The following is a 24,687-nucleotide window of genomic DNA, read 5'->3' as shown; positions in this document are numbered from 1 at the left end:
AATACCTGCACAACTGCGAGGCAGTTAGGCCTTTGACTAAATATCAATGTGTCAATAAAGTCCAGAAATATTAATTACTCATGAAAACAAATAGAAAAAAAAATCTTCCTAATTTACTACCGAATTGTTGTGTTAAGTTCTCTTGCTTAAAAAAAAAAAAAAAAAGTGTCTGATCGCTGCAGCCCTCGGCCTCTGTCGGCTTGTTGCTCAGTTTATTTATAGTCATGTTCCTCCAGATCTGTCTCCTTAAAACGCCATAGAGGCCTTATAAAAACCTGTGGTATTCGGATTATCAGCCGCATGGGATAAAGCAATAAATGGGCCAGTGGGGTCCTGAATGGGTGCAGTGGCGTGAAGGGGAGTAATTACAGCTTCATATTAATTGTGTTTTTTCCCTCTCTCTCTCACTCTCTCTTTCTCTCTCTCTCTGAGTGCACACGTACACACACACACATACATACTGAAGCGAAGCGGTGGTGACATCTAGGAGGGCCAAGTCTTTGTGCTGAACACTTCAAGTTTCAAAAACAAGGCCAATTGAAGCGGCGGAGCTCAAAGCCGGCACCATTGTAGGCGAACACATTGAGTTTTGATTGGGGACAATGGTGTTTCTCAAATTTCTAGCAAAAAGAAAGCCATACTCCATCTGTGATCTCAATGAGCACCTATTCATGAGCTTCCTTCTTTTCTGCGCCATTCGTTGGTGGAGAAAAGGAGGCAGATGTGGAGGGATAGAGCAGGGGAGAGTGCGTTTTAATTGGCTGCAGTGTGTAGGTCTGTCTCTCTCTCTCTCTCTCTCTCTCTCTCTCTCTCTCTCTCTCTCTCTCTCTCTCTCTCTCTCTCTCTCTCTCTCTCTCTCTCTCTCTCTCTCACACACACACACACACACACACACACACACACACACACACACACACATTGGAATTATATGCCACTATAGGCCTCGCAGAAGGGAGAGCGAGAGAGCCCAATAATCTCGCCGTGTTGATGAATACTTGTAGCCCATTCATTAAACAAAGATAATCCCTGCCAACCTACCTCGGGGGCACAAAAACGGTATTTTTTTTCTTGTGTGTGTGTGAGTGAGCGAGCGAGCGCGCGCGTGTGTGCATGCGTGTGTGCGTGCATGCGTGCGTGTGTAAGAGAGGGGGAGAGATTGCCTGATTCTTGGCCAACAGCTCTGGCAGAGAGGGACCCTTCAAATCTTTGAAATATTCATACGCCATGGCAGGGTTATCCCCCATTTACAAATAAGTGTTATTCTAGCGGCTGAAGAGTGATGCTTGAGAGACCTCTCCTCTGCTGCCTCTTCAGCTCAAGTGCCTCTTCAGCACATGGCCTCCTCCTCCTCCTCCTCCTCAGCCTACTCTGCTGAAATTTAGCTTGTATGTTTGTCTTTGTGACCTCTGTAGGCTGCACAGGCGGCACAGGCTGCGAGCTGTACCAGTCACACTTTTGGTAGAGTGCCTTTTGAGTTTACTCTCCAGTGGTGGAATGTAATTAAGAATATTTACTGAAGTGCTCTACCTAAGTACAGGTGTGATGTACTAGGTTGACTTGAGTGATTCTATTTTATGATACTACTCTTCTTCATTCCAGAGGGAAATATTGTGTGTTTTACTGCATTTGACAGCTATAATTTATCTATAAGATGATGGATTGTTGTAGATCAAATCAGCCAATAGTATATAAAAGTAGTTCTATCTCAATCCAAAAAAATCATTAAAAGCAAGAAATTAATGCTTCACTCTAACCTCTCCAGTGATATATAATGATATGCTCTCACAGGGGCCATTTTTATACCTAATGAGTACTTTTATTTTTGATACATTAAGAATATTTTGGTGCTAATACTTCTGTAATTTTACTTGATAAAGTATTTTAAATGCAGGACCTTTATGGAGTGTAGTGGAGTTTTATATTCTAGCATTGCTTTTTTTTGTAAACATTGAGTCCTGAATAGTTCTTCGACCCATGTTAGTTTCATACTCAGGATTAGTATAGATGTCTAATGACTAATTACAGACCTCATATGTGATTATCATCATCCAATATGTGTAGAAATAAGCAGTATTATTTTTTTCTTTTGCATGGCTTTAGTCCAGAAGTCCTCATTACCTGGGCTACATTCAACACATATTTATATTTTAAATACTGACTCTACATGCTACTGTTGTATGTCAGCATAAAAAGCAGGTTAGAAACTTGCCCAACAGTGTGTTTAATGTGTCTCCAGCCACTCACTGCTCCCCTGACTCTGCCTTTAAAGGAATGCATTAAGCCTGATCCATTTCCCCGGCGCAGTGGAGCTGGTGTGAAGTGGCAGGTTAACAACCTCTTGTCTATAAGCCCGGGCCTACTTGGTGTGCCCGTCAAGCGTGTAAATACTTATGTGAAAAACCCCGTGCGTTTCTTTTCTCCGCGGCCCCTTGTCTAACTGCTACTCTAACCTCTGCCTCTGTGTGACAGAGCCGGCTGCTGCAGCGGGAGAGCGCGGGAGGGGATCCGGGTCCAGCCGGGCTGCAGGCGGGGCAGCGGCAGTGGGAGAGTCCGCTAGAAAGCCGCACCGGGGTGCAGGGGCAGCGGAAACATGCTGCTACATATGTTGGGTCAAGCATGGCCTTTGTTGTGATCTTAAAAGGGTGTTAAAAACCCACTCGTCTGTAGCCTTCCTGAAAGAAATGAAAGCATCGCATAGTTTTTTTGATGCATAGGCCTAATGAAGTGGTTAAAAGAATGTTGGATTTTCTAAGTGCTCACAGTCACTTTTAATTGCGCGGGGGGCATTTTTAATTGGGCCAGGAGGAATAATAGTGAACTTAATCCCTATCATAATGCATATCTTTGAAAAATGAACTTTCCGTTATAGGCTCAGCCAAACTAAAAGTGATGATACGGGTTATAACCGCGAACCAGCGAGGTTTACACGCCCTGGATGTGAAATCAGTGATAATTTAACCAGAACCGGTGTTACATTAAAGCGGACCTTCATAATTTAATTCTCTGTGTGTGATAATATTAAACGGCACATGAGCCTTATCAGCTCTCTTTGAACAAATATAGCTCAGTAAACACGTGTCAAGTCCAAGTAATTGTCACTTAAAATCCGCTCTTATCAGCAGCGGAAATTGTGCGTAATGAGAAGAAACGTTAGGGAAAGTTGAACTGCCTTTAACTGTTCTCTTTCACACAACAGCACACTAAGCAGCCAAACTAATGAGAATTGCATGCGTGTTTTTTTTTTAATTTATAAATTGTAAAATCACTCTTGCTGCAGGTGACAGTAATCTCTCTCTCCGGTGAGTGCCGGGCCTTCTCTGCAGTTTGCAACTATCACTTAACCAGGCTGGACGGGCATTTTTTTTTTCATCCGAGTGAGATCGTCGCCCATGCAGATAATTACTTTGAATGTCAAAAGATGTAGTTTTAATATCGTCTCTATTAGCCCGTTGGCTAGGTAATTAAGGTGCAGATGACAGCGGCGAGGGAAACAGATGGCATTTGCTTACAGTGATTCAGAAAGTAAACAATGAGCCCGGGAGGGGAGAGAGGCAGGGCTGCACACCGAGCAGCCATTGCTTTCTTCATTAGCCTCAAGTAGTAGTAGTAGTACTAGTGCTGGTTGTTGTTGTTGTTGTTGTTCACTAAGACTGTTGTTGTTGTCCTCCAAGGGACTGGGAATAGTTGATTTGAAAGGAGGAAAACAAAACACATCAATAACTTTTTAATCTGAATTCAGAAAAGCTGCATGAATTATCTCCTGAGTGAACAGGTGAGGGAGCAGGTGGTTTGCGCGCGTTGTCCTTTTGTAGCTCTGCGCGCTGCGGACTTCTTAAATCTCCCGAAGAATCACAGCGTTATCGTTAGTCGGTTAAAAGGGGCAGTGGGAGGACGACGACCACTCAGAGCAAAACGCTCACTTGGTTGAAAAAAAAAATTTTGTAAATCCTGTTTTTATTTCCGTCCTTCACCCTGATAAAGGTAGAAATAGATGAATCTCAAATTAAGAATGAAGATGAGAAGCTGGAGCCCAGGCAAACCCAAGCCTCTCCGCTTCTTCTGTCTTCAGTCGCACATGAACTTTTACTAATAATGTAAATACTATTAGATTATTATAATTATTATTACTATATTGAGTAGCGGGCGATTAATACTATAACAGAATATATGATGGCTCCATTTAAATGATTAGACTGTGCGTATCCGTATATTTATTTTACGCATTATTATTATTATTATTATTATTATTATTATTATTATTATTATTATTATTATTATTAACTGTTTTATACATCACATTCCATGAGATGGTTATCGCCTAGACTATTTAATTAAAATTCAATCTTTATTTGTGCTGTAAACGCTGAGTAAAGAATAAACGTTGAGCCGAATAACACTAAATGTTAATCTGAAAATAAATAATATATAGTAATGTTAACAATAAAACCATTTTCATTATCTTGAGGAATCAATAACAAAAAAAGCGAAATAATTTTTAAAACCGTTGTGAATGACTGAAAAAGCATATATGTATAATTATGTAGAAAAGCGGATCAAACACTTGTTAAATATAATTTTCTCCTTAAGCGATACGGATTTTTAGACTGATGAGAAGAAAACTGCATAAAGAGCAACAATTCTTTGCGCAATATGTTTGAAAATGTGCGAAGGAGAAATATGACGTGAATAATCGTTATTAAAAATCATTTTACTTTAAGATATATTAATGTCACAGTTTCAAGCCTGATGTGACGATAAAGAAACACGCTGGAAAACAACGAAATGAAGACAGAGAAAAAAAAACTGTGGATTGTCAGGCGCATTTAATCCTCGACTCCACACAACGAAGAACATAATTTCATTCATTCATTCATTTCGTCTTCCAAGCGTTGGGTTTTATAGTTAGGATTCCCCCCTCCTCTTAAACAGACTGCATGAGGCAGATGTTTTAACTGCCACATAAATGAAAACTCCGCATAGATTTTGTTACATCTGGTGCAGCGACCATGAAACGAGCTTCTAAATCAGTTGGACAGGGTTAAACACTGCGCTGCTTTTCCTACAGCCGAGTGAACCGTGCAACTTAACCATCGATAGCTTTACTTTTTGCGATCAATAACCTGCGGCAAATATAGACTTTTTTTTCTTTTTACCTCTGGCAGAGCAAATTTTGCCTCTTCTTGAATCAATAAAAATAAATGATACTTACCTTCCATCCTGACGATATTAGAGTCACGCATCATCTTTATTTTGAGGAACACAAGTCTGAAATGAGTCTGTAATTAGTAGCATCCTTTCGCCATAGACGAAAGGATGGCGGTGTCACATCTTAATCATGTCGCCAAATGATACAGAATAATTCTAAAGAAATAGGCTGTACAGAAACTACATGGAAGGGATGAAAAATTGTCCTTCATTTTTAGTGTCCTGTTTGGCAGCATGGCCATACTATGATGAAAGCTGGTTTACCCCCCAATAAATGGAATAACACAGGCTATTGTTTAAAAATCTATAAAATTATTTTTTTTTTCTTTTTTTTCTTTTTTTTTTTTTTTTTTAGGAAATACACTGCATCGATTTGAGCTTTCCGGGAACTCCCTTCAGATTCTTAACACTTGATATTTGGAAAAAGAACTCAGGTGGACACAGTTGAAAAAAAAGAGGCAAGCCAATCAGATTGCTCCTTCCCCCTTTGGCCAATGACAGACGCCACATTGTTGTCAAATTTGTCTAATGAAAACGTAGGAGCAACAATAGAGAGGGGAGAGAGAGATCTGTATCCACTGACAATCTCAGGAGGAAGTTAGTGTCTCAGGCTGCGGCGAGTAACAACCTCGGCTCCTCCTGGACAGTTTTAACTTTATATCGGGGAGGAATGATCGCTCCTCCTGGCTCCTGCTCTTTTCGGATTTAAAGTCGACTGTATCTACTCATTTTCTGCTTCTTCGACCGGCTCCCGGACAGTTTCCATTAGAGATTCGAACGTAGATTTTTTTTTTCTTTTTTTGTTGTATGGTTATCTCGTCAGTAGATAGACATAGTTGACTTCACCTGTTGCCCAGAGATGTTGAGAACCGCTGAGCAGATGTGATCGGCTCGACCTTAGTTTAACTAACACAGATCGTTCAGAACAACGTCGTTTTCTTGTGTGTAGTTTAAGTACAGCAGTGAGGAACACGGGCATGGATCTGAGACCGGAGCTCCCTACAGCCTCCTCTGCCTCTCAAGTCCACCCAGGAGCGGCAGCAGCGGCCGCAGCGGCCTCTATCCCGGTGTCCATGGCCGGCAACCTGCTGCGCGGCCCTCCTCTCCTCTTGCGCGCGGCTGACAAGTATCCGCGTACCCCGAAATGCGCCCGCTGCAGGAATCACGGCGTCGTCTCCGCGCTGAAGGGCCACAAGCGCTACTGCCGCTGGAAGGACTGTATGTGCGCCAAGTGCACCTTGATCGCGGAGAGGCAGCGAGTGATGGCGGCGCAAGTGGCGCTGCGGCGGCAGCAGGCGCAGGAGGAGAACGAAGCCCGAGAGCTGCAGCTGCTCTACGGCACGGCCGAGGGACTCGCCCTGGCCGCCGCCAACGGCATCATCCCCCCGCGTCCAAACTACGAGGTGTTTGGCTCTGTCAGCAGCGAGAGCAACTCAGGTGAGGGGAGCAGCTTTACGCATTAATACACGGGTTAAGAAGTTCAGTTCTGGCTTGGTTAAGTGCAGGTAGATATGTTGGCCTATTTAAGCCTTAAGGCTTCATACACAAGGGCAGTGCAATAGTCAGAAGCAGTTAGGTTAAGCCAGAATATTTCAATTAGAAAGGCCTTAATATTATATATCATTCTTTCATTTATATTAAGCTTATTATAGGCATATTAAGGTGAGATTACAGTGTGAGGATAGTGATGTAAAATTTTGTACATTCATAGTGTATTTTACATTGTGACTGACCCAGTGACAGCTGTTCATGCTCTAGTTTAAAGCTTCCTTTGTTGTGTTTAAGGGACACATGTTAAGCCTTTTGACTCTTAAAAGACCTGCACGATTTAGTTTTTATTTCGTGGCCGCCTAAAGCTGATCATTTTACTGCTTATGACTTTACCATGATACTTTTACGGGTGGCGTGCTGTAACATTAACATTCATACTTTGTGTCTTAAATCTTATAAACTGTGGTTTTCCGCTTGTGTCAGCAGATTCAAGTATCCAGAAGTACGAGCTGTTTCCAAAGAGCCAGCACTCCGGGTCCGCGACCCCTCAGCAGCCTGTGGGGAAACCGGCGTCCACCGAGAGTGACTCGGCCCCGGGCATCTCGTCCCCTGACGGCCGGCATGGAGGCTCAGGTTCAGAGAACGGAGACAGCGAGTCTTTCATCAGCTCGCCGGTGTCCAAGCCTTTAAAAGATGGAGAGGACACTCCCGGGTCCGTCAGCTCCCTGGGCTCTGATTCCGGCTCTGAGACCGACAAAGACGAGCAGGAGCCCTCCCCTTCCTCCGCGGCCTCCCGGCACATGAACGCCATCGACATCCTGACCCGAGTGTTCCCCAGCCACAAGCGGAGCGTCCTGGAGCTCGTCCTCCAGGGCTGTGGTAAAGACGTGGTCCAGGCCATCGAGCAGATCCTTAACAACAGCGGCGCCCAAGGCCCCAACAAGGCCGGGACAGAAGAGACGTGGACGGCAGAGAGGATGCTCCAGAACGCGCAACAGCCACCGCCGTCCTCCGCATCCACAACCGCACCGACGAGGCCCATGTTACCAGGAGCCATGACGCTGAGTAACCGCTCTGCGTTTTCACCTCTGCAGCCAAACGCCCCGCACTTCGGCGCCGACCCCAGCACCTATCCTCTGGGCACCCACCTGGGACTGAACCCGCTGCGACTGGCCTACTCTGCGCACAGCCGGGGACTGGCTTTCATGACGCCCTACTCCACCACCGGGTTGATGCCCACCCTAGGCTTCAGACCACCGATGGACTATGCCTTTAGCGACCTGATAAGGGACAGGACAATGTTACACAAAGAGCAAGGCTATGCCAGCGGCCTGTACGGGCCTTTGGTCAACAACACGCCGGACAAACAGTGAGGCTGGTGGACTGACCGCAGAGACACATTCCATTGTATTTGTAGCCACAAGTGTTGAATGTTCTGGGGGAAATCTGTTATGTGTTTTGGCTACAGCCTACTGTACATAATAGGATTATCTGGCTTGTAGTCAAATGGTCTGAGAGGGGGAAAACTAAACTCACTTATGTGTAATTTTCCAAAATAATTTTATATGTTAGACTACAAAAGTTTGGATGACATTCCCCATTTATGAGCCTGATTATGCCGTCAATAAAATAACGTGAGACTGAAAAGATATTTATAGACTCCCAAATAAATCATGACTAAGCTGGGAAAGCGAAAAGCAAACCCAGTTGCACAATAGGCTAAAACCACATATACATGCTTTTATCAATGATTTATATGTCAGTTCTACAGGATTTAAAATAAAACGTAGTAACGAAGAAATGATTTATTAGAGACTTATTATTATTATTAGAGACTTTTTAAAAAACCCACCATTTTTTTAGCTGGTTGGTGAAGTTGAAGTTAAAATATAATTTTCAAAATCAAAGTTTAAATATGCAGTTCTCTCTCACACATCGAATAATAAACGGGGGCAAAATTAAGTTATTAAAACATGTAGCCTACGGATGTTAACCCTATTTCCTGTTGTAAAAGTTGAACTAATGATGTGTAAATGCCATCCCTTTTTTCCTATGTATTATTTCACTTATTCACCCTTTTTTTTAGTTCGTTTTCAGCTGCCTGTATTATATATTGCATTTGGTAATATGAAATGCTATGCTATATTTGACTTTTCATTTATGTTAGCTCAAATATTTTGTGACAAAGTGCTGGATCAAGTCAGTTCCTCTTCAGATGTTACAAGCTGTGCTGTCACATTGTATGAATATGTTGGAAATAAATGTTATTTTAAAGAACCTGGAAAAGTATAATTATTTATTGTTGGAACTGAAATAAGAACACACCACCCACGTGTAAAACATTTTTATTTATTTATTTTTTTTAAAAGCGAGCTTCAAAAACTCAAAAACTTTAAACCGCCTTGGCGCATAAGCTGAACACCTTACGGATGTGTCAGATATTTTAACTTCTTACAGGTAACACGCTTGTTTCCGAACCAGAACAAAACATTAGAAAAAAGATAGCAAATCCAGCTCAGCGAGGCCTGCTGTAGGCAGGTGTTCAGTGACAGAGTATGGAAATGGTAAACAAAACAAAACAAAACGAACAAACAAAAAACTGCTGAGACGAAAATAAGAACGGATAGATGGACTGATGAAGACGAAATGGATAGAATCCATGTTGTACATAGTCTAAATAAAGAGACAAATACACAAAACCTACTGATATATTTTGAGTTTTTTTTTTTTAAATGTAATATAGTGTAAATAAAGTAGTTGGTTGCACACACACACACACACACGCCTATGTGTGAACCCCCAGTGAGGCACCACATTACACACATTTCATAAAGTGTGTTTGTTTTGGCACTAAAACATTTCATAAAAGAACTGTCCAGGTGGGATTTGGCTCCGGACTGGATTTGTTTTTCTTTTTAAGGTTGGACAGACAGGGAGACAATACGCGTTTCCCCTTCTTCCTCTCAAGTATCATGAAAGATGTTATTATACACATACAGATACCGATGATGACAGACGCAGCTGTGAAGGAGTAATAAAATATTAACTTTTTTTAATTTGGAGTTTATACACTTTTATAACCAGCCGACAGGCCAGTTTCAGCTGACGGTCACCCGAAAGCATTTTATTGATTTATTCATCCATTTTGTTTCTCATTTAATTCAATTATTAGATCAACTATGAGCAAATTATTAGATCAAACTAGCCCATTTATATAGTGTTTGATTGTGCAGATCAAATCCAATCGCTGCCAGAAGCGCAATGACGATCCTGTAAAAACACATAAAGACGTAGCTTAAGTAAAAAAAAGTGAAGTCGGGCTCATTCATGCAAAATTCGATAAGTGAATTAGTTCAAAGTCAGACCTACTTTGCTCTGAGAACCTATGTATCATTATTTTTCAATATGACCAAACCTAAAATGTGAAAACCTACATGGTCTGTGGTGGAGAAGAAAATAAACGGTTTTCGGGAAATCCTGCATGAGTCTTCTCCCCCAGTAAAATTTAAATATAACATTACTCTGTAAATCACTGATTTCCGACTGGGCGCCATAGCTTTGCCGCTGGTTACACTGGTGTCCAAATGACCCACTGGGTTAAACCTCTGCCGACGCTTTCTCCACGTAGCCAGGGATTTCACCGCCTCCATAGAGAGTCGAGCATTTCCAAAGAGTAATGGCGCCATCTGCAGGTCAACTCATGTCAGTACCGCCCACATGCAGAAGATCTACAGAGTGAAAACACTCATGCATAAATTGTATTCCCCTTCCTACACTGTTTTGTGGGTCTGTTCTAGAAAAAATGACAATGATATTATCTTTGTGTGCTCTTAAGTTACAAGACACATTTAAAAACTATATCAGTTGTGTGATGTAGGAGCACTAACATACATTTCTATCTCACCAGATGATTGGAAATGGCAGGAGAGAAAAAAGTGAAAGGACTTTTCTTCTTTGCCTCTTTTGAGGGGACGTTAGGATTTAGGGGTGTAGTAGAGTCTAGAAATCCAACAGAGCTGTCATCATTTCAAACGGCCCATAGGAGCCACTGTAAAGGCTGCCAAGCGTGGAAGATGTTGAATCCCTGCATATTCAGGATGTTGTGTGTAACACAGACAGCACCACTAGATGGCAGTCTTGTCTAACAAATGGCATCTGCAGCGCTTTTATAAAATATTTTACATGACAGAGATCCATGAGACCCAGTGTACAGCTTACATAGTATTAATGGATCATTTGTGTAAAGTTTGGAGCATAAAACACAATCTGAATTCCTAATCAAAACCATCATCTGTACAGGTTATATGTTTTATTCAAAATATACAATGCACTGTTCTAGCTGCTTTCATGTGTTTCCTTTGTGTTCGAGTTAAATACATTTTAGATAAAAGCCCCTTAAACATAAACAGAACCACATTTTATTTTAGTAGGAAACCCACTCCAGGTGCAGGCTTGCATATTGTTTTCTATGTGCCTACAGTGCACTCTGCTGGCCACCTGTGTGCAAAGCGCCGAGTGAGAGCGTTCCAGCCCCTCTGCCAAACCTGAACAGGATTAGCCTTGTTGCAGCCTAATTACACCGATTCAACAGTGTTTGTCTTTTCTGCCCAGTTGCTTGTGACTTATGTGTGTGTAGCCAAAACTGCGTTTTCAGACAAATACCCTGGTTTGCTTTATATGTTTTCACGATCATATGTTGACATACTGCATCCGTGACACAGAGTATTATTACAGATGTTAGATCCTTGACCTGTTTGGCCCCCAGTGTGGCAGCATCTGAGAAATATGGAAAGGAGGAGGCAGGAGCATCAGTGTGAAGAGGAATGCTGGTCTGCTACAGTGAATCCACAACTATGTTTTCCATGCTCCTTTCACTGTGTTCACTAATGAATAATTAGACACAGACAGATAAATAGCCACAGGCTCCCAAAGCGGTGCAGACAGACAGAGAGAGAGAGAGAGAGAGAGAGAGAGAAATCCATTTAGGTTATTACTCTATACATAAAGCCCATTTTCATTTTCAGAGATGCTGTTTGGTTTACTGTCAGAATAACAAATAGATAACAGCAAAACAAACCAACGTTGAAACAAAAACAATTGAGGACACTCTGGACTGAATTCAGAGTCTCGACTCTTACAGCTCAGTAGAGTCACAGTAAAAAATAGATAAATAAATAAACAAAATAAATTAAGTCTTGTAGGGCTACAGTATGCACTCAGACATTTTGCAGCAGCGCTGGCTCACCAACAATAGTTGTCTTACTAATAAAAATACCAGTGTTGGAAATAACTAAAAACCTTGTTTGTACCTGCACTCACATCCACTGATCCACGTCATAAGAAAACGCATGAATGCATTTGATTTATTCCACAGGTTAATCTGTAAGCTTGCATTGTAAATTAAACTTAAACCCAAAGAGGTCTGTAGTTGTAAATAAATTACCTGATTGCCATCATATGGTGTTTTGATTCAACACAGGTTTCTTTTGGTAACATGCATCATGTGGGCTCAGTGTAAACTGAAATTAAGGGGCCTTATGACTGTAAAGCTCAAGATACAAGGCCTCCATTAAGACCCCTGTCATTTCAACTTCTGTTGTGCCTAAACAGTGCATATTCCAAATACATCACTTTGTTGATATATGTGCACAAGCAAAGTGACTAATTAACCTGAAGCCTGTGGGGCCCCTAGGTTTGTGGGGTCATGGCCAGTCTTCGCACTTTGCACTTCACTCTTTGTGAGCAGTTTTGAGAAGTATGGTACTTCCCAACGTCAACTAAAAACACACTTTGCAAAGTGTGAGGAAGTGTGACTGAGGGAGAGAAGGGAGATAAAAGCACTAGCAAAAGGGTGACTGTGTGTGTCTGTGTGTATGTGTGTGTGTGTCTGAGGGGTCCTGTGCCGGAGGAGTCAGGTGAGGAGTATCGAACACTAGCTTCTCTCTGTATGTGTTAATAGCAAAACACCCTTGGATGGTATTGATTTGGGAATCTCATTCCCATCTGTCCTTCGAAGGGTCCTTCCATCATTCTGCCCCGGGAGTACCCTTTACCCTCCGCCCCCCCCAACCCCCCTTTTTAACCTTCATGTGACTTCCTCCTTTTCCTCGTTCTTCCAGACATTCTTTCCATCACAGGTGACATCGCTATCACACCTAAGCAGCTACTTGGTAAAAACCCCTTTCTGGTGTGAATGGATGACACAGGTTATCCAAACTGGGTACACAGCACTGCTCATAATCTGGAAAAACACTGTTCAAAACAATGCATCATCACAGTTAGTCCATTATTTTTACATGTAAAAACTCATGTTAATGTTTTAAGATAAAAATGTTTTTATGTTTTGCCCTCAGAGTCTGGAACTGACATGAAGCAACGTTCCTCTACACTGTGTCATGTTTCAGTGAGGTGGAAGAGGAAGGACACCTGTGCACAATTTTGAAGGTAATGTGGATGCAGTTGGCAAATGTAAAGAAATCCTAGGTAGGAAAATATGTTCAGCAGGACAGTGGCTTGTGATGAATGACGCAGGCCCTTCTGTTGACTGGAGCAGATTCTGAGCTCAAATTGGCCCAAATTGGCAACTCGTAATCCCAGCAAAATCTGGTGGCCATACATTGGCCAGTTCTGGTGTTTGATTAATTTGTTGGGGGGCCCTGGGGCCCTCCAACTTCTATCATGTATAGTGCATGCATCACATTATAGATGGCAGTTTCAACATAATTTGCCCACAGACCCAGAAACCAATTTGTCTTCCTATCCTGAAAACCACCCTGGCCCCCGGTCAGTTAGTTTGGTGTAATTTAATTTAACACATCTTCATTTAAAATTATATATCATGTGAACTCATTCTAAACTAAAATTATTAACATTTTAGAGACAAGGTCACATAATAAAGTCACACCCAACTGATATTGTACCTTAGATGTGGAAATTCACAAACAAATTATCACGCAATCAAATTGCCAAACACCAAATAACAGACATCGAACCCCAGAAAGTTGGCCTCTTTGCCCAGGTGGTATTCCCACCTGGGCCACATCCTCTGATGCCAGAACACATAAAAGTGGGCAACTACTCTGCTGCAGTCACCTTGACTGGCTACCTGGCTACCTTGGATATCATATTTAAAACCCGTAACCAGTTAGTTCAAACAGGAAGTTGTTATAGAAGCAAACCTTCCATGGTCAATTTGTCCCATAAGAACATGTCTTCTAGCCCACCTTGGCCCTATCATCAGCTCATCAGAGTATAAAACAGTTTAAATTAATAATATACTACTGTTAACAGGCATAAAGAGAGAGGAGCAGCAGTTGCCAGCAAGTTATCTGTACCCTGCAAGTACCCAGATGGCATGTGTGTATTTATAGTGTGTTGGTTAAATCTGCTGCTGTTGGAACCACAAACGCCACAGGCTCTTTCTCTCTGCGTGGCAATTAAACAGCATAAAGCTGATGTTGGATGAAAAACACATAGGTACAGAATGTTTTTAAGAGCAAAGGAAATGTGAAAATCTATAACAACATTTTGTTTTTTTTGTTCCCAGTGTCACAGTCCCAGTGGTCCCAAAATCAACTCAGCTCACAAGTGACCATGTAAACATCCGATTCAAGTGGAAAGAAAAGCAACGTTTTTTAGTTTTATAAAACTTCCAGTTTTATTTCCTCCAGTGACAGCAGTGATAATGAAGTAGCAGGTGTGTACAGTGAGGCTGGGGAGCACGCACGTGGTGGGTGGTGTGTGCACGCGGTTGGCAAGGAGCTCACAGAGACGCTTCATATGAGTTTTAAGGATAAATGGACGTCAAGCTGTGCCGACACAGCATGAGCACACTTAATCTCCTCAAGTGCAGAGTGTCAGTCAACACTGCTGGGGCAGATAAGGTGTGCTGGAATGTGAAAGTGTGTGTGTGTGTGTGTGTGGGCATTGGGTTGTCTGTGATTTTTGTTTACATGTTGTGTGTACATATGTTTTGCTGTGTGTATACAGTATGTGTGTGTGTGTGTTTGTATGTGCATAAAATCCTACAGGAGATGCAGCATGTCTGTCTTGTCAAGCGTGATGAGCTCCCAACCTTTCACTGTCATATAAATCTCAAAGCAGAAACACACAAACACACACATACACACACATACACGCACACAAACTGTCACGCTGTACGTCATTGTTAAAGTGTAAAATACTAAATTTAGAGACGTTCTCCAGGAATTGTTTGATCCCCACTCCTACACACAAAGCTCGCAATTTTAATGTTTTTCTTTCTTCTTGCATTTGTTGTTGTTTGCCAAGTATTAGTGGAGCATGTGTGTGTCTCTCAGCAGCTCCTTGCTAAATTTTCAGCGACATCCGACTGACTGACAGAAGAAGGTCTGCGTGGAAAGAACTCTTCCTTCTCTGACTAAGTTCCTGGTGAGCTGTCCTCCTCTACATCTTCTTTCTCACACTCAAGGAGAGCTTTTCTACTCCTCTTCCTCTTCCCTCCGTCTGAATTTCTCCTCACTCTGCTCTATGCAGTGTTATCTATTGTTCTTTCTTTCTTTCTGTCTCTCTGTCTGTCTGCATTTTCAGCCTCCCTGCTCTGCTCTCAAATGAAGACTGAAGATTAAAGACGCCTCTGATTCCACTGACAAACAAGCACACACACACACACACAGCGACTCGCATTCACATGCACACACACATATGCACTTACACACACAGCCAGGGACCAGGCACACACATACACACAGACACGCATACATGCTGAAGTACACATGCAAAAACTTTCATGCTTACACACATACACACACACACCCCTTTGGGAAACCTGACACAATCATGGCCAGAATGGGATTCATTCTCAGCCTTCAACAACTCATTAACTGCATATTGCAAATCGTACGTTTCAGCAGAAAGCATTGATGAGGAACAGCAAGAACGGGGGCTTTGGGAGAGGCCAGCATCATTTTAACGTGTGTTCAGAATTTATTAGCATATCACATATAGTATACTGTATGTATATTATATATGGAGGGGAAGTGGAGGAATGGTTTAGTTAACCATATAGTGAGACCTGCAGGTCAGATTTGTGAAAATGCTAAGCCTCTTTAAATCTGCACAGAATCCAGGTCAGGTAGTTTGTCATGTTAGGACAATACTGATAAGCTCGTAAATTCAAATACATACAGGATATAATAAATAGACATGCATAGGAATAAAATATATAGAATTTAATGCAGTTGTAGACACTTTCTGGCACTGATTTGTCAAGCAAACCCCAGCAATGTAAGGATTAAGAAGGCAAATGCAAACAAGAAAAAATATTTCTAAGCTACTTTGTCCAGCTCTTCCTACTTAGAATACCAGCTTGTTGCTGATTTAACTATTTTCTAAAGCATATATTGTCATTCAGATGTCCTTGGCTTTGCACAACAAATACTAGATCTCTTGAGAGCAGTTAGCAAGACAAGTGCAGAACCTGAAGAAGAAAAGCTAAATATATCTTCATCTCCAGGTGTGTTTCTTTCTGTGATCTTGGTTGAGCGGTTCAGACTTTTCTTATCGGTCTGACTGGGGAGAGAAGTTTGTGGTGCAGACAGAGAGCGGTGCAGAGGTGCAGCTGCAGCAGGCTTCAGCTGATACGTGACCAGCTCATTAAAGTTTCATTGGCTCTTTGTTTCCCCTTTAGGTTATCCTTCACAGACCAGTTACTCTGACTCACAGGAGCTCAGTCAGTGCCCACGCATCTGTGTGTGTGTGTGTGTTTGTGTGTGTGTGTGGGTGTCCAAGTGTTGAGAATATGTGTTTGCCACTTATGACACACCCTTCTTGGCTGAGCTGTGGCAAAGTGTTTCCTCTCAAGTGATGGTCTCACTCTACACACACACACACACACACAAACACACACACACACTTAAATAGGCTCTGTATTTGTGTGGTGAATCAGCACTAGTTTTAACTTTATAACTGATAATAGCATGTAAAATGGTGAAAGACTGTAAATGTCTTCTCTGCAAAATGAGACACACAGACACACACACACACACACACAGTGCACTGATGAGTCACTGAGTCTCAAATTAGCACTTCCTTTCTTACTGGTGTTTTAATTGAGGATGGGAGGTGGGGTAGGTTAACAGCGTTGTTAGCGCAGCTTGGTGGAGCAGAAGGGGAGCGTTTGCTCTCCAGCAGGTGAAAGAATTCATGTTGTACAGCTCAGAGGGGACCAAGACGTGAGAGCATGCATTACTTTTTACCTGCAACGCCCACTTAGTGTCAGACCTGTAAGACCTGACTGAACCTTGAAGCTTGCACTGGGGATTTACATTGATTTATACTGAGGAGACCCTGGCTTTAGACATATGATGATGCACTTTGAGAAAAATCGAATTGTGACACACACTTTAAGTAGTTCATCCAGATAATCAGGACCACAGGAGAGGCTTTTAGAGCAAGTTTACTATTTATCACTGTTTGTCAGTTACTAATTAACTGATTGCAATGCTGTAGGAGGCATAGTGTGGTGAATATATACCTCAAGTAGGCGAAAACAGGAACTACAAATTTTTAAAATCCAGTGAAATCTAATGAAATATCTCGATAACTACCTGATGGATTACCAAGGATTTTGGTACACACATTCACATCCCTCTCAGGATGACTTGTAATAACTCTGTTGATCCCTTTGTGTTTCCACTACTGTCCTCATCGGGTCAAAAATTCAGTTTGTCTAATACTTTGATTTATGACCTAATACCTGCAAAAGTGTTGACACTCTCATAAGCCTCAGCTGTACTTTGCGTTTGGTGCTAATTACCAAATGATAGCATGCTAACATGCTAAAGATGTTGATCATGGTTAACATTATACCCATTGTCATTATGAACATGTTAATATGGTGCTGTGCAGCCTCACAGAACTGCTAGCATGGCTGCAGTCTCTTTGTCTTGTTACTGTATATGAATCATGACATTTATCACAGAAAACCTGCTTCTGGCTCAGTGAAAATGTCCTTGACTTACAAATGATTGTTTTCTGCCAAATTGGCAAAAATGAAACAAAATGTATGGATCTTTTTTCATAATTACCATTGGGAGTTTTATGCTGGCTTTAAACAAACGTGATGAGCAGAGCGCACTATACTGCTGGAAAGGCTTCTTTCACAGCTGCTATCACATGGCTTGTACTTGTTGGTGGTAGTGTGATCAAATTAGGCCGTTAAATCTCCTCAGGGTCTTGGCAAGCTTGACGCAACATTGTGAAGTGTGTTTGACAATTCATTTATCAAGCCAAGAGTTATTTTTCTGAGGTAGGTGTTACTACGAAGACCATTATCAAAGTGGCGACATCCTCCTTTGACGCTCAAACGGATGTCAAGTGCAGCACAGACGCAGAGAGTAGGCGTTGTTGGTGCTTGTCCTCCAGGATTTGGGTGGAAAACAAACTTCATGCACACACACTCACACAGAACTACAAACACATAAATAGACACACAGAGTAGGAGAAGAGTGATGTTGTTTTGGTCTGTGGGTCTTTGTAAATTGAATTGAGAAAAGTGAAGATAGCAGGAGAAGTGAGAAGAAGACAGACAGAGAGGAAGAGATGAAGAGGAGAAGAAGAGGGAAACTGGGTCAGGCAGGAGAGTGGGGAGGTGGGGCAGAGGGGAAGAATGGACTGAAGAAACATTATTGACACCCCCCCCCCCCCCCCCCCCCCCCCCTCTCTAGCATCCACCCCTCTCTGACCAGCAATTACACCTCTCCAAATTATGATCTATACCGGCAGAGTGGACCTGACCACGGATGGAGATAGATTGAACTTTATCTCTTCCCTCTTTCCTTTCTTTCTCTCCCTCCCTTACTACTGTCTGCTCTCTCTCTCAGGTTTGCCGATGGAGACAGATGGCGTGGGGCCCATGGCCTCGGCCCCTGCAGATTGATTATTGATCAGGAGGACAGAGATGGATCGAGGGGTGGAGAGGACACAGAGGAGTGAAGAGAGGGCTCTGGACCGGAGGCGGAGGTTGAGAAGTGGGAGGATTTCAAGGAATTTATGTTTAAGAGTGGGGCTAAAGGATGGCAGGAAGAGGAGAGGAGGAATGGAGGGGGGAGGAGGGGGAGGATGTGGGCACGGAAAAGGTTTTCTTTAGCTCAGCCATCACCTTGAGAGAGAGCTATTGACTAAGCTCCAGATTTATAGCCAAAATCTAAAGTGTTTTGGATTCTCTTCGGGATTTCCAAGTTATAGCTCATTCTTTGTCAATGAATGTCCCGCGCTCACTTTAAATAGATGTTAATCATTGCAGTGGGTGCACACACTGCATATCTAAAAAGAAAACTTTTCATGAATGAAGAAAAACTTTATGTGGAGACTTGGGAGCATGCAGTGTGAATTTAAGGGGTCACAGGATAAATTTTACAGATAAAGACTCACCCAAGCTTTCATTTCTTTTGGATAAATGAAAACTACAGCAACACAGCCACACTCAAAATCTTTTTTTTTTTTTTTTTTTTTAACATTTTCTGTGTATCACCCGTGAGTGCAGGCTAGTTGTATGTGAATGCCTGCCCTTGTGTTTGTAGGATGAGTGTTTGTGAGCGTACTGATGTGTTGGGAAGGTGAAGCTGTCTCTCCTTGCCAGACAGATGGCTATCAGCAAGGCTCCAGAGAGTGAGTGGTGCTTTACAGTGGAGCCAAGAGGTTAAGCTGCAATCTCCACTGTCTCTCTCTTATTTTTTCCCTCTCTCACTGTACCTTTCATCTTCTCTGTGTGCATTTGTGTGTGTGCTCATTTACTCCCTTTGCACTCGTATGTGTGAATATCTGTGTGCGTGATAAAGGAACAGAAGGAGCCTGTTGGCTGGTACGCGTGAGTGTGCTGGAGGCAGATAATGGAGGAAATAAACGACATGCAGGCAGCTGCCCAGCTCAGAGTTTACACTGTGTGCCATCAGTGATGGCAGTTCCTGACTGTGTGTCCTCCTAAAGTCATTATTTAACTTAAAACAATTATATTCATCTTCCAGTAATTACCAGAGAACTCACGAATGCTAGAGAAACATACTTTTGTATAGATTAACTTGATTTTAACTGGCGGCATCTTTGTTCTTCTTCTCCAGATAATCCAGGTACGTCACTTCCTCATATACTCCAGCCCCCAGGCAGAGTGGGAGTAGTGTCTGCCAGGAGGAGGCATCTCCGTGGGCTTCAGGGAATGGGAGCACTGGAGGGTTGCAGGATTTAACCCCGGAGGCTTTATATACCCCCTCACAGCCTAAAGGAAAACTGCTAAATTAAGAATTGCATGAGTACATGTCTATTTTTGTTGTTAAGTTTTGATTACAACACAAACTGTATCTACAAAACAAGCCCAAGTTTTGCAACGTGGTATCATTACAGAGTAAAAATTAACTTAAAGCTGCAATGATTGATGTTTTTAAATTGATAAGAGGTCAAATGACCAAAGCTGCTCTCACATATGAACTGTGCACAGTGTCCGGAGAATCAGGTCTGGAAACATAATCAACATGCCCACTCAGTCACTGTGAATTCTCCAGACAATAACCAGCTCTATTCACACATCGACTCGATCGGACATTACATGGACTTTGTATTCGAGGCACCTGGCAGGATAAAGTCCTTTGAACATCTAGTTCAACTGATTCAGACATTTGCATTCATGCATATAGCTCCTCCGGGTAATGTCTAGAAAAGTTCAGGGTAGAAGTGTATGTGTGAAACCAGCTTAAGTGTGATTTGAAAGGGGTTAAATCACCATCTTATTTTCACCATCTAGGCAAACTAGCTGGTGAAAATAGCCTCATATTTCTCTCAGGAGCTGGTGGAGACCAAAACGCTGCAAGGGGAGCAAATATTGAAGTTGTATTCACAAGGTGGCCAGAAATATGACTCCACATGAATGCTAATGTTGCTCTGTGCCTGTTGAATGTGTAAAGAAGTCACTCTTTACTAACAAGTTCACCACATCAGCTTGTCCATAGTGATATACTGTATGTTCGTGCTGTATTCAAAGCTTGTTTCTGCTGTCCCCAACTGGCAAAAAAAAAGTCAAGATGATAACAATTATGGATATTGCCATAACTTTCACTTTGGTTCTGGGTGAAGTGTCATGTCAACATAAATTTAACACACAAATGTTTCATGGGACCATGTAATGTGAGTGCATTGTTGCTGAAACTACATATCTGCATTCATATAATATTTATTACATAATTTTTGTACTTATCCACGGCCCATGAAACACAAGCTGGTAGACCAGCTCTTTACGATTTAGCTGGAGTGTGTAATACATCCTGACGTTTAGCAAGTTAGTGTTTACAGCGTTAAAAGGCTGCTTTCAGCCACATTACACATGCACATCTCTATGATTGGGCTGTGTGGCAGTGGGGTTAATGAAGTTTCTTTCCGCTACGCCACAGAGGAGAATTATCTAGTGGAGCGGGAGATGGCTGGCTCTCTTTCTGAGTGTCAACAAACAGTGGGGGAGTCCTCCATAAATGACAAGACGTAGCCGGCCATATTTAGCTGTATTATGCTGCCGTCTCACCGGTATTTGGAGAAAATGAAATCAGTCTCACCACACAAGTAAATGAGCGCAGAAAATGAGAAGAAACGTGTGCACAAACACACATTCATACATAAAAATCTAGGAAAAGCGCTTCACCAGGATACACATACACACCCATGAACATGTGCAAACATACTCAAATAACTTAGCTGTCCGGTAAATAAAAACATTTCCCATCTCTCAGGTCGCAGTTGGGGGTGTGTAGATTCTCCCCAAGTCACTACAGTCAATGAAGGATGGAGGGAAATTGTGCAAATTAGGTGAAAAGAAGAAGAGGATGAGAAAGAGAGCTGCAGAATATAAGTATAAAGAAGTGTGAAATATCCTGAAGGCCTCCTGGTGTATCAAAGAGCTCGGCTAGCTGTGTGTTTACCAGCTTACCAGTAACAACAACACACACACACACACAGACATGCAAACCCCTTAGATAATCGCTGAGGAAATCTCTGTGCCGTCTTCCGTTTAAAATGGATAGAGTTCTCTGGTGCTTTAAATGTATATGGAAATTGTATAATACCCGTGGAAAGAAATTCAGGAATGTGTGGAGCGATATTGCAAAAGGGAGGAAGATCTTCCTGGGATGTTTATGTGTATGTGTGTGTATATGGATATATTCGTGCTATCAAAAGAGTTTGTTGTGAAAGAAATGTTTTATTCACTTTCCCCCCTCCTGATGTTCCTTTCTGAGAAACTGTCTTTTTTTTCCGTTTACTGAGAGACAACAAGCCTGACCTGAGTGAGACGAGCAAAGAGAGAAAGAGAGAGAGAGGCACGGTAAACATTTGAAGCCGAGCACATAATGATAGACAACACGGAAGCAATGTGGTTTTGTGTGTGTGACTCCACCAGCCAGATGAGGTGTGTGTATAAAACTGTTGTTGTGAATCTGAAATGACACATCCCTTTTAAGTGCTGGCAGGGGATGGGTGGAGAGTGTAGGTTGTAGGGTTGTACCGTGTGTGTGTGTGTGTGTGTGTGTGTGTGTGTGTAGGGGCAAAAGGGAGACAAATTTCTCACCTTTGTTTGATATCCTCCTGTGTTGTGGTGTGATGTATTATATATAAATATGACAATGACTTGCTGTTGTAACTGCCCCCCTGAAAAAGACTTTTTCTCTTCTCAGAAAAAAAAAAACTGGAGGCAGTCGTTCAGAAACACATCGTATGCACACTGTTAGGAATACAAATAGTGATTCAGAAATAAATTCAATTCATGTGCAGAGTACTGATGCAAAACCCTGTAGTTCATCATTCAACATCCCTAAAAATATAGATGGTCCCTTCAGTAAAAGTGATTTTGGACCAAGGCCTTAATATATCTCCCCACTGCCATTTATAAGAGTCAACAATAAACAACAAATACAGCGGGACATATGAAGATGTATTATATTGTAAGAGTGAAAGAACATATTTGTAAGAGAAGGACCCATTGGTCAGCCTTTGATGAATATTTGACATTTTCCGGCAGAATAAAACCTCTCTGGTTCCTGCCCTTCACAACAACAGCAACAAATTGTTGCTATTAATCTGCCCCAGCGATACACCTAATGTCATGACACTTAATGTTCACCTCACCGTGAAAGCAATTTGCCTGTGTTGCGCAGTGCATTAGAGGCCCCTTAGTCTTGGCAAACATGTAGGTGTAGGTGAAGTTCAGCTAACACTATCCAAATTCTAACATAAAATAGACTTATTTTTTCCCTGCTGCTTTTACCGTCACCTCTCCCTCACTTCGTCTTTAAAAAGTTGGCAGTGATGAATGTCCTTGATAGAAGTATGCATTACCTCACACTGTGAACGGTGTCAATACTGAAACACAGGATGACAACCCTATCTTCTCAGTCAGAGCATCTTTGTCTCCCTCCTTCTCCCTTTTGCTGTATCTCTCTTTTCCTCTTTGACTCTTGCTCTCTTTCTCCTTTGTCTACACTCTGCTGCCTTAGAGGGAGAGAGGGAAGAAATGGGAGGTGCAGATGCTCCTCTGAATAAGAATTTAGGAGGAGCTCGATATTGTCTGTGAGCTTGATGAAAAGAAGGAGAAGAAAGACTGGGAGGAATCAAGAAAAGGGTGAACAGAAAAGAAGAAAAGGGGTGAAAATAAATTGTGAATAATGTACATTGCTGGCCTCCTAATGCTTTGCTGTTTAATACCGGCCTAAATCCCTCAACTTCTCGTAAAAACTTCAACAATTTCGCAGTCGAGTAATCTTCCGATTTAATAACCTTAAGCTTCCCTAGCTCCATAAATCTGACGTTCTTACGCCTACCCTCCCCAACCTCGCCCTCTCCTCCTCATCCTCCCTCCTTCCCTCCTTCATTCCAAGCCTCTGTGCATTTTATCTCCATAATAGCACAAAGCGGCGCGAGCTGCCTCGGTGGGAGAGATAAGGGAAATTCCTGCCCGTATTTTAATAGCTTCGCTCAGCTATCTCTTCCTACCAACTCCTCAGGAGCTGCCAGCCAGTGCACTCACCTTGGACGCAGCACCCAGAGGAGAATCCTACAGAAAGGCATGACTGCTGAACGCCTGGCGCGCGTGTGTGTGCATGTGTGTGTTTGACAAAGAGAGTGTTGGTGTTTGTGTGCTCCAGTGTGTTTTGGAATGTATGCCTGTAACTATGTTTGTGTGTGTGTGTGTGTGTGTGTGTTTGCATGTGTGTCAAAAAAAAAAATGCATCTGAACATATCCTGTGTATACAGTATGGTATAGTATATGTGTGGTGTTTTGTGTGCAACCCACCTTTGATTGCTGACAGCTAATGAATGACAAAAACTAATCTGGAGGTATATGTTAGAATTGACGTTCCGTTAAATCAAGGTGCCTCTGCTGTCTCACTGAGTGACATGCTAACAAGGACTTTAGATTTGGTGTCATGTTCCTGCACACAGCTGCATTTTTAAAAGACAACAAACAGCCTCACCTTTATCCACGAAATTTCAATCCATAGCATAAAAAAAAACACACATCTCAAATGGTTTGTTGTCCTAATTATTCATTCAGCCTGTCTCACTAATTCTTTTCATTCTGTGTTTATAAAAAAGAATACATTTTTAAAAAAAAGTTTAATTTACAGATGGAGCAGCAGGGATGCAACTGATCAGAGAAAGAGTATATTTTATAAAACCCCCTGCAGGAGTACAAGGCATGGCCTGTTATTGTTATATGCTAAATTTTTAAAATTCTGTCAGATCATTGAAGATAGTTATTTTGTTCCTAAGTTTGAATGTTAGCTTAAATTCCAAATAAAGGGAGGTGACCCTAGGAGTGGATAAATCATGCACTTCAGACATGCCCAGTAGTCCTTGGGGAAGTAGCTTGGAACACCCATCCTCCATAAAGTCTTGTTCTTGTCCCTGCCACTGCAGCCACATCTCATATGATACACTTGTCTGCAGCTGCTTATTTTTTCCTCAACAACGAGGGCT

The 24,687-nt window shown here is 42.1% G+C and overlaps 1 protein-coding gene across 2 annotated transcripts; it reads left to right on the top strand.

Annotated features, from left to right (window-relative positions):
* The first annotated feature begins 5,953 nt into the window (after nt 1-5,953).
* dmrta2 (DMRT-like family A2) lies at nt 5,954-8,762 on the top strand. Of its 2 annotated transcripts, none has more exons than XM_041040610.1 (2): nt 5,954-6,642; nt 7,183-8,762. In XM_041040610.1, exons 1-2 carry the CDS (start codon nt 6,183-6,185, stop codon nt 8,067-8,069), a joined length of 1,347 nt encoding a protein of 448 aa, XP_040896544.1. In that variant the 5' UTR covers nt 5,954-6,182; the 3' UTR covers nt 8,070-8,762. The 2 variants fall into 2 exon arrangements, with proteins under 2 accessions (XP_040896544.1, XP_040896545.1); XM_041040611.1 differs by having other exon boundaries at nt 7,180-8,762.
* The last annotated feature ends 15,925 nt before the right edge of the window (nt 8,763-24,687 follow it).

This window comes from Toxotes jaculatrix, chromosome 6 (genome assembly GCF_017976425.1).
Source record: "Toxotes jaculatrix isolate fToxJac2 chromosome 6, fToxJac2.pri, whole genome shotgun sequence".
In the NCBI taxonomy this organism is placed as follows: Eukaryota; Metazoa; Chordata; class Actinopteri; family Toxotidae; genus Toxotes; species Toxotes jaculatrix.
This window is presented reverse-complemented; position numbering and strand designations above follow the sequence as displayed.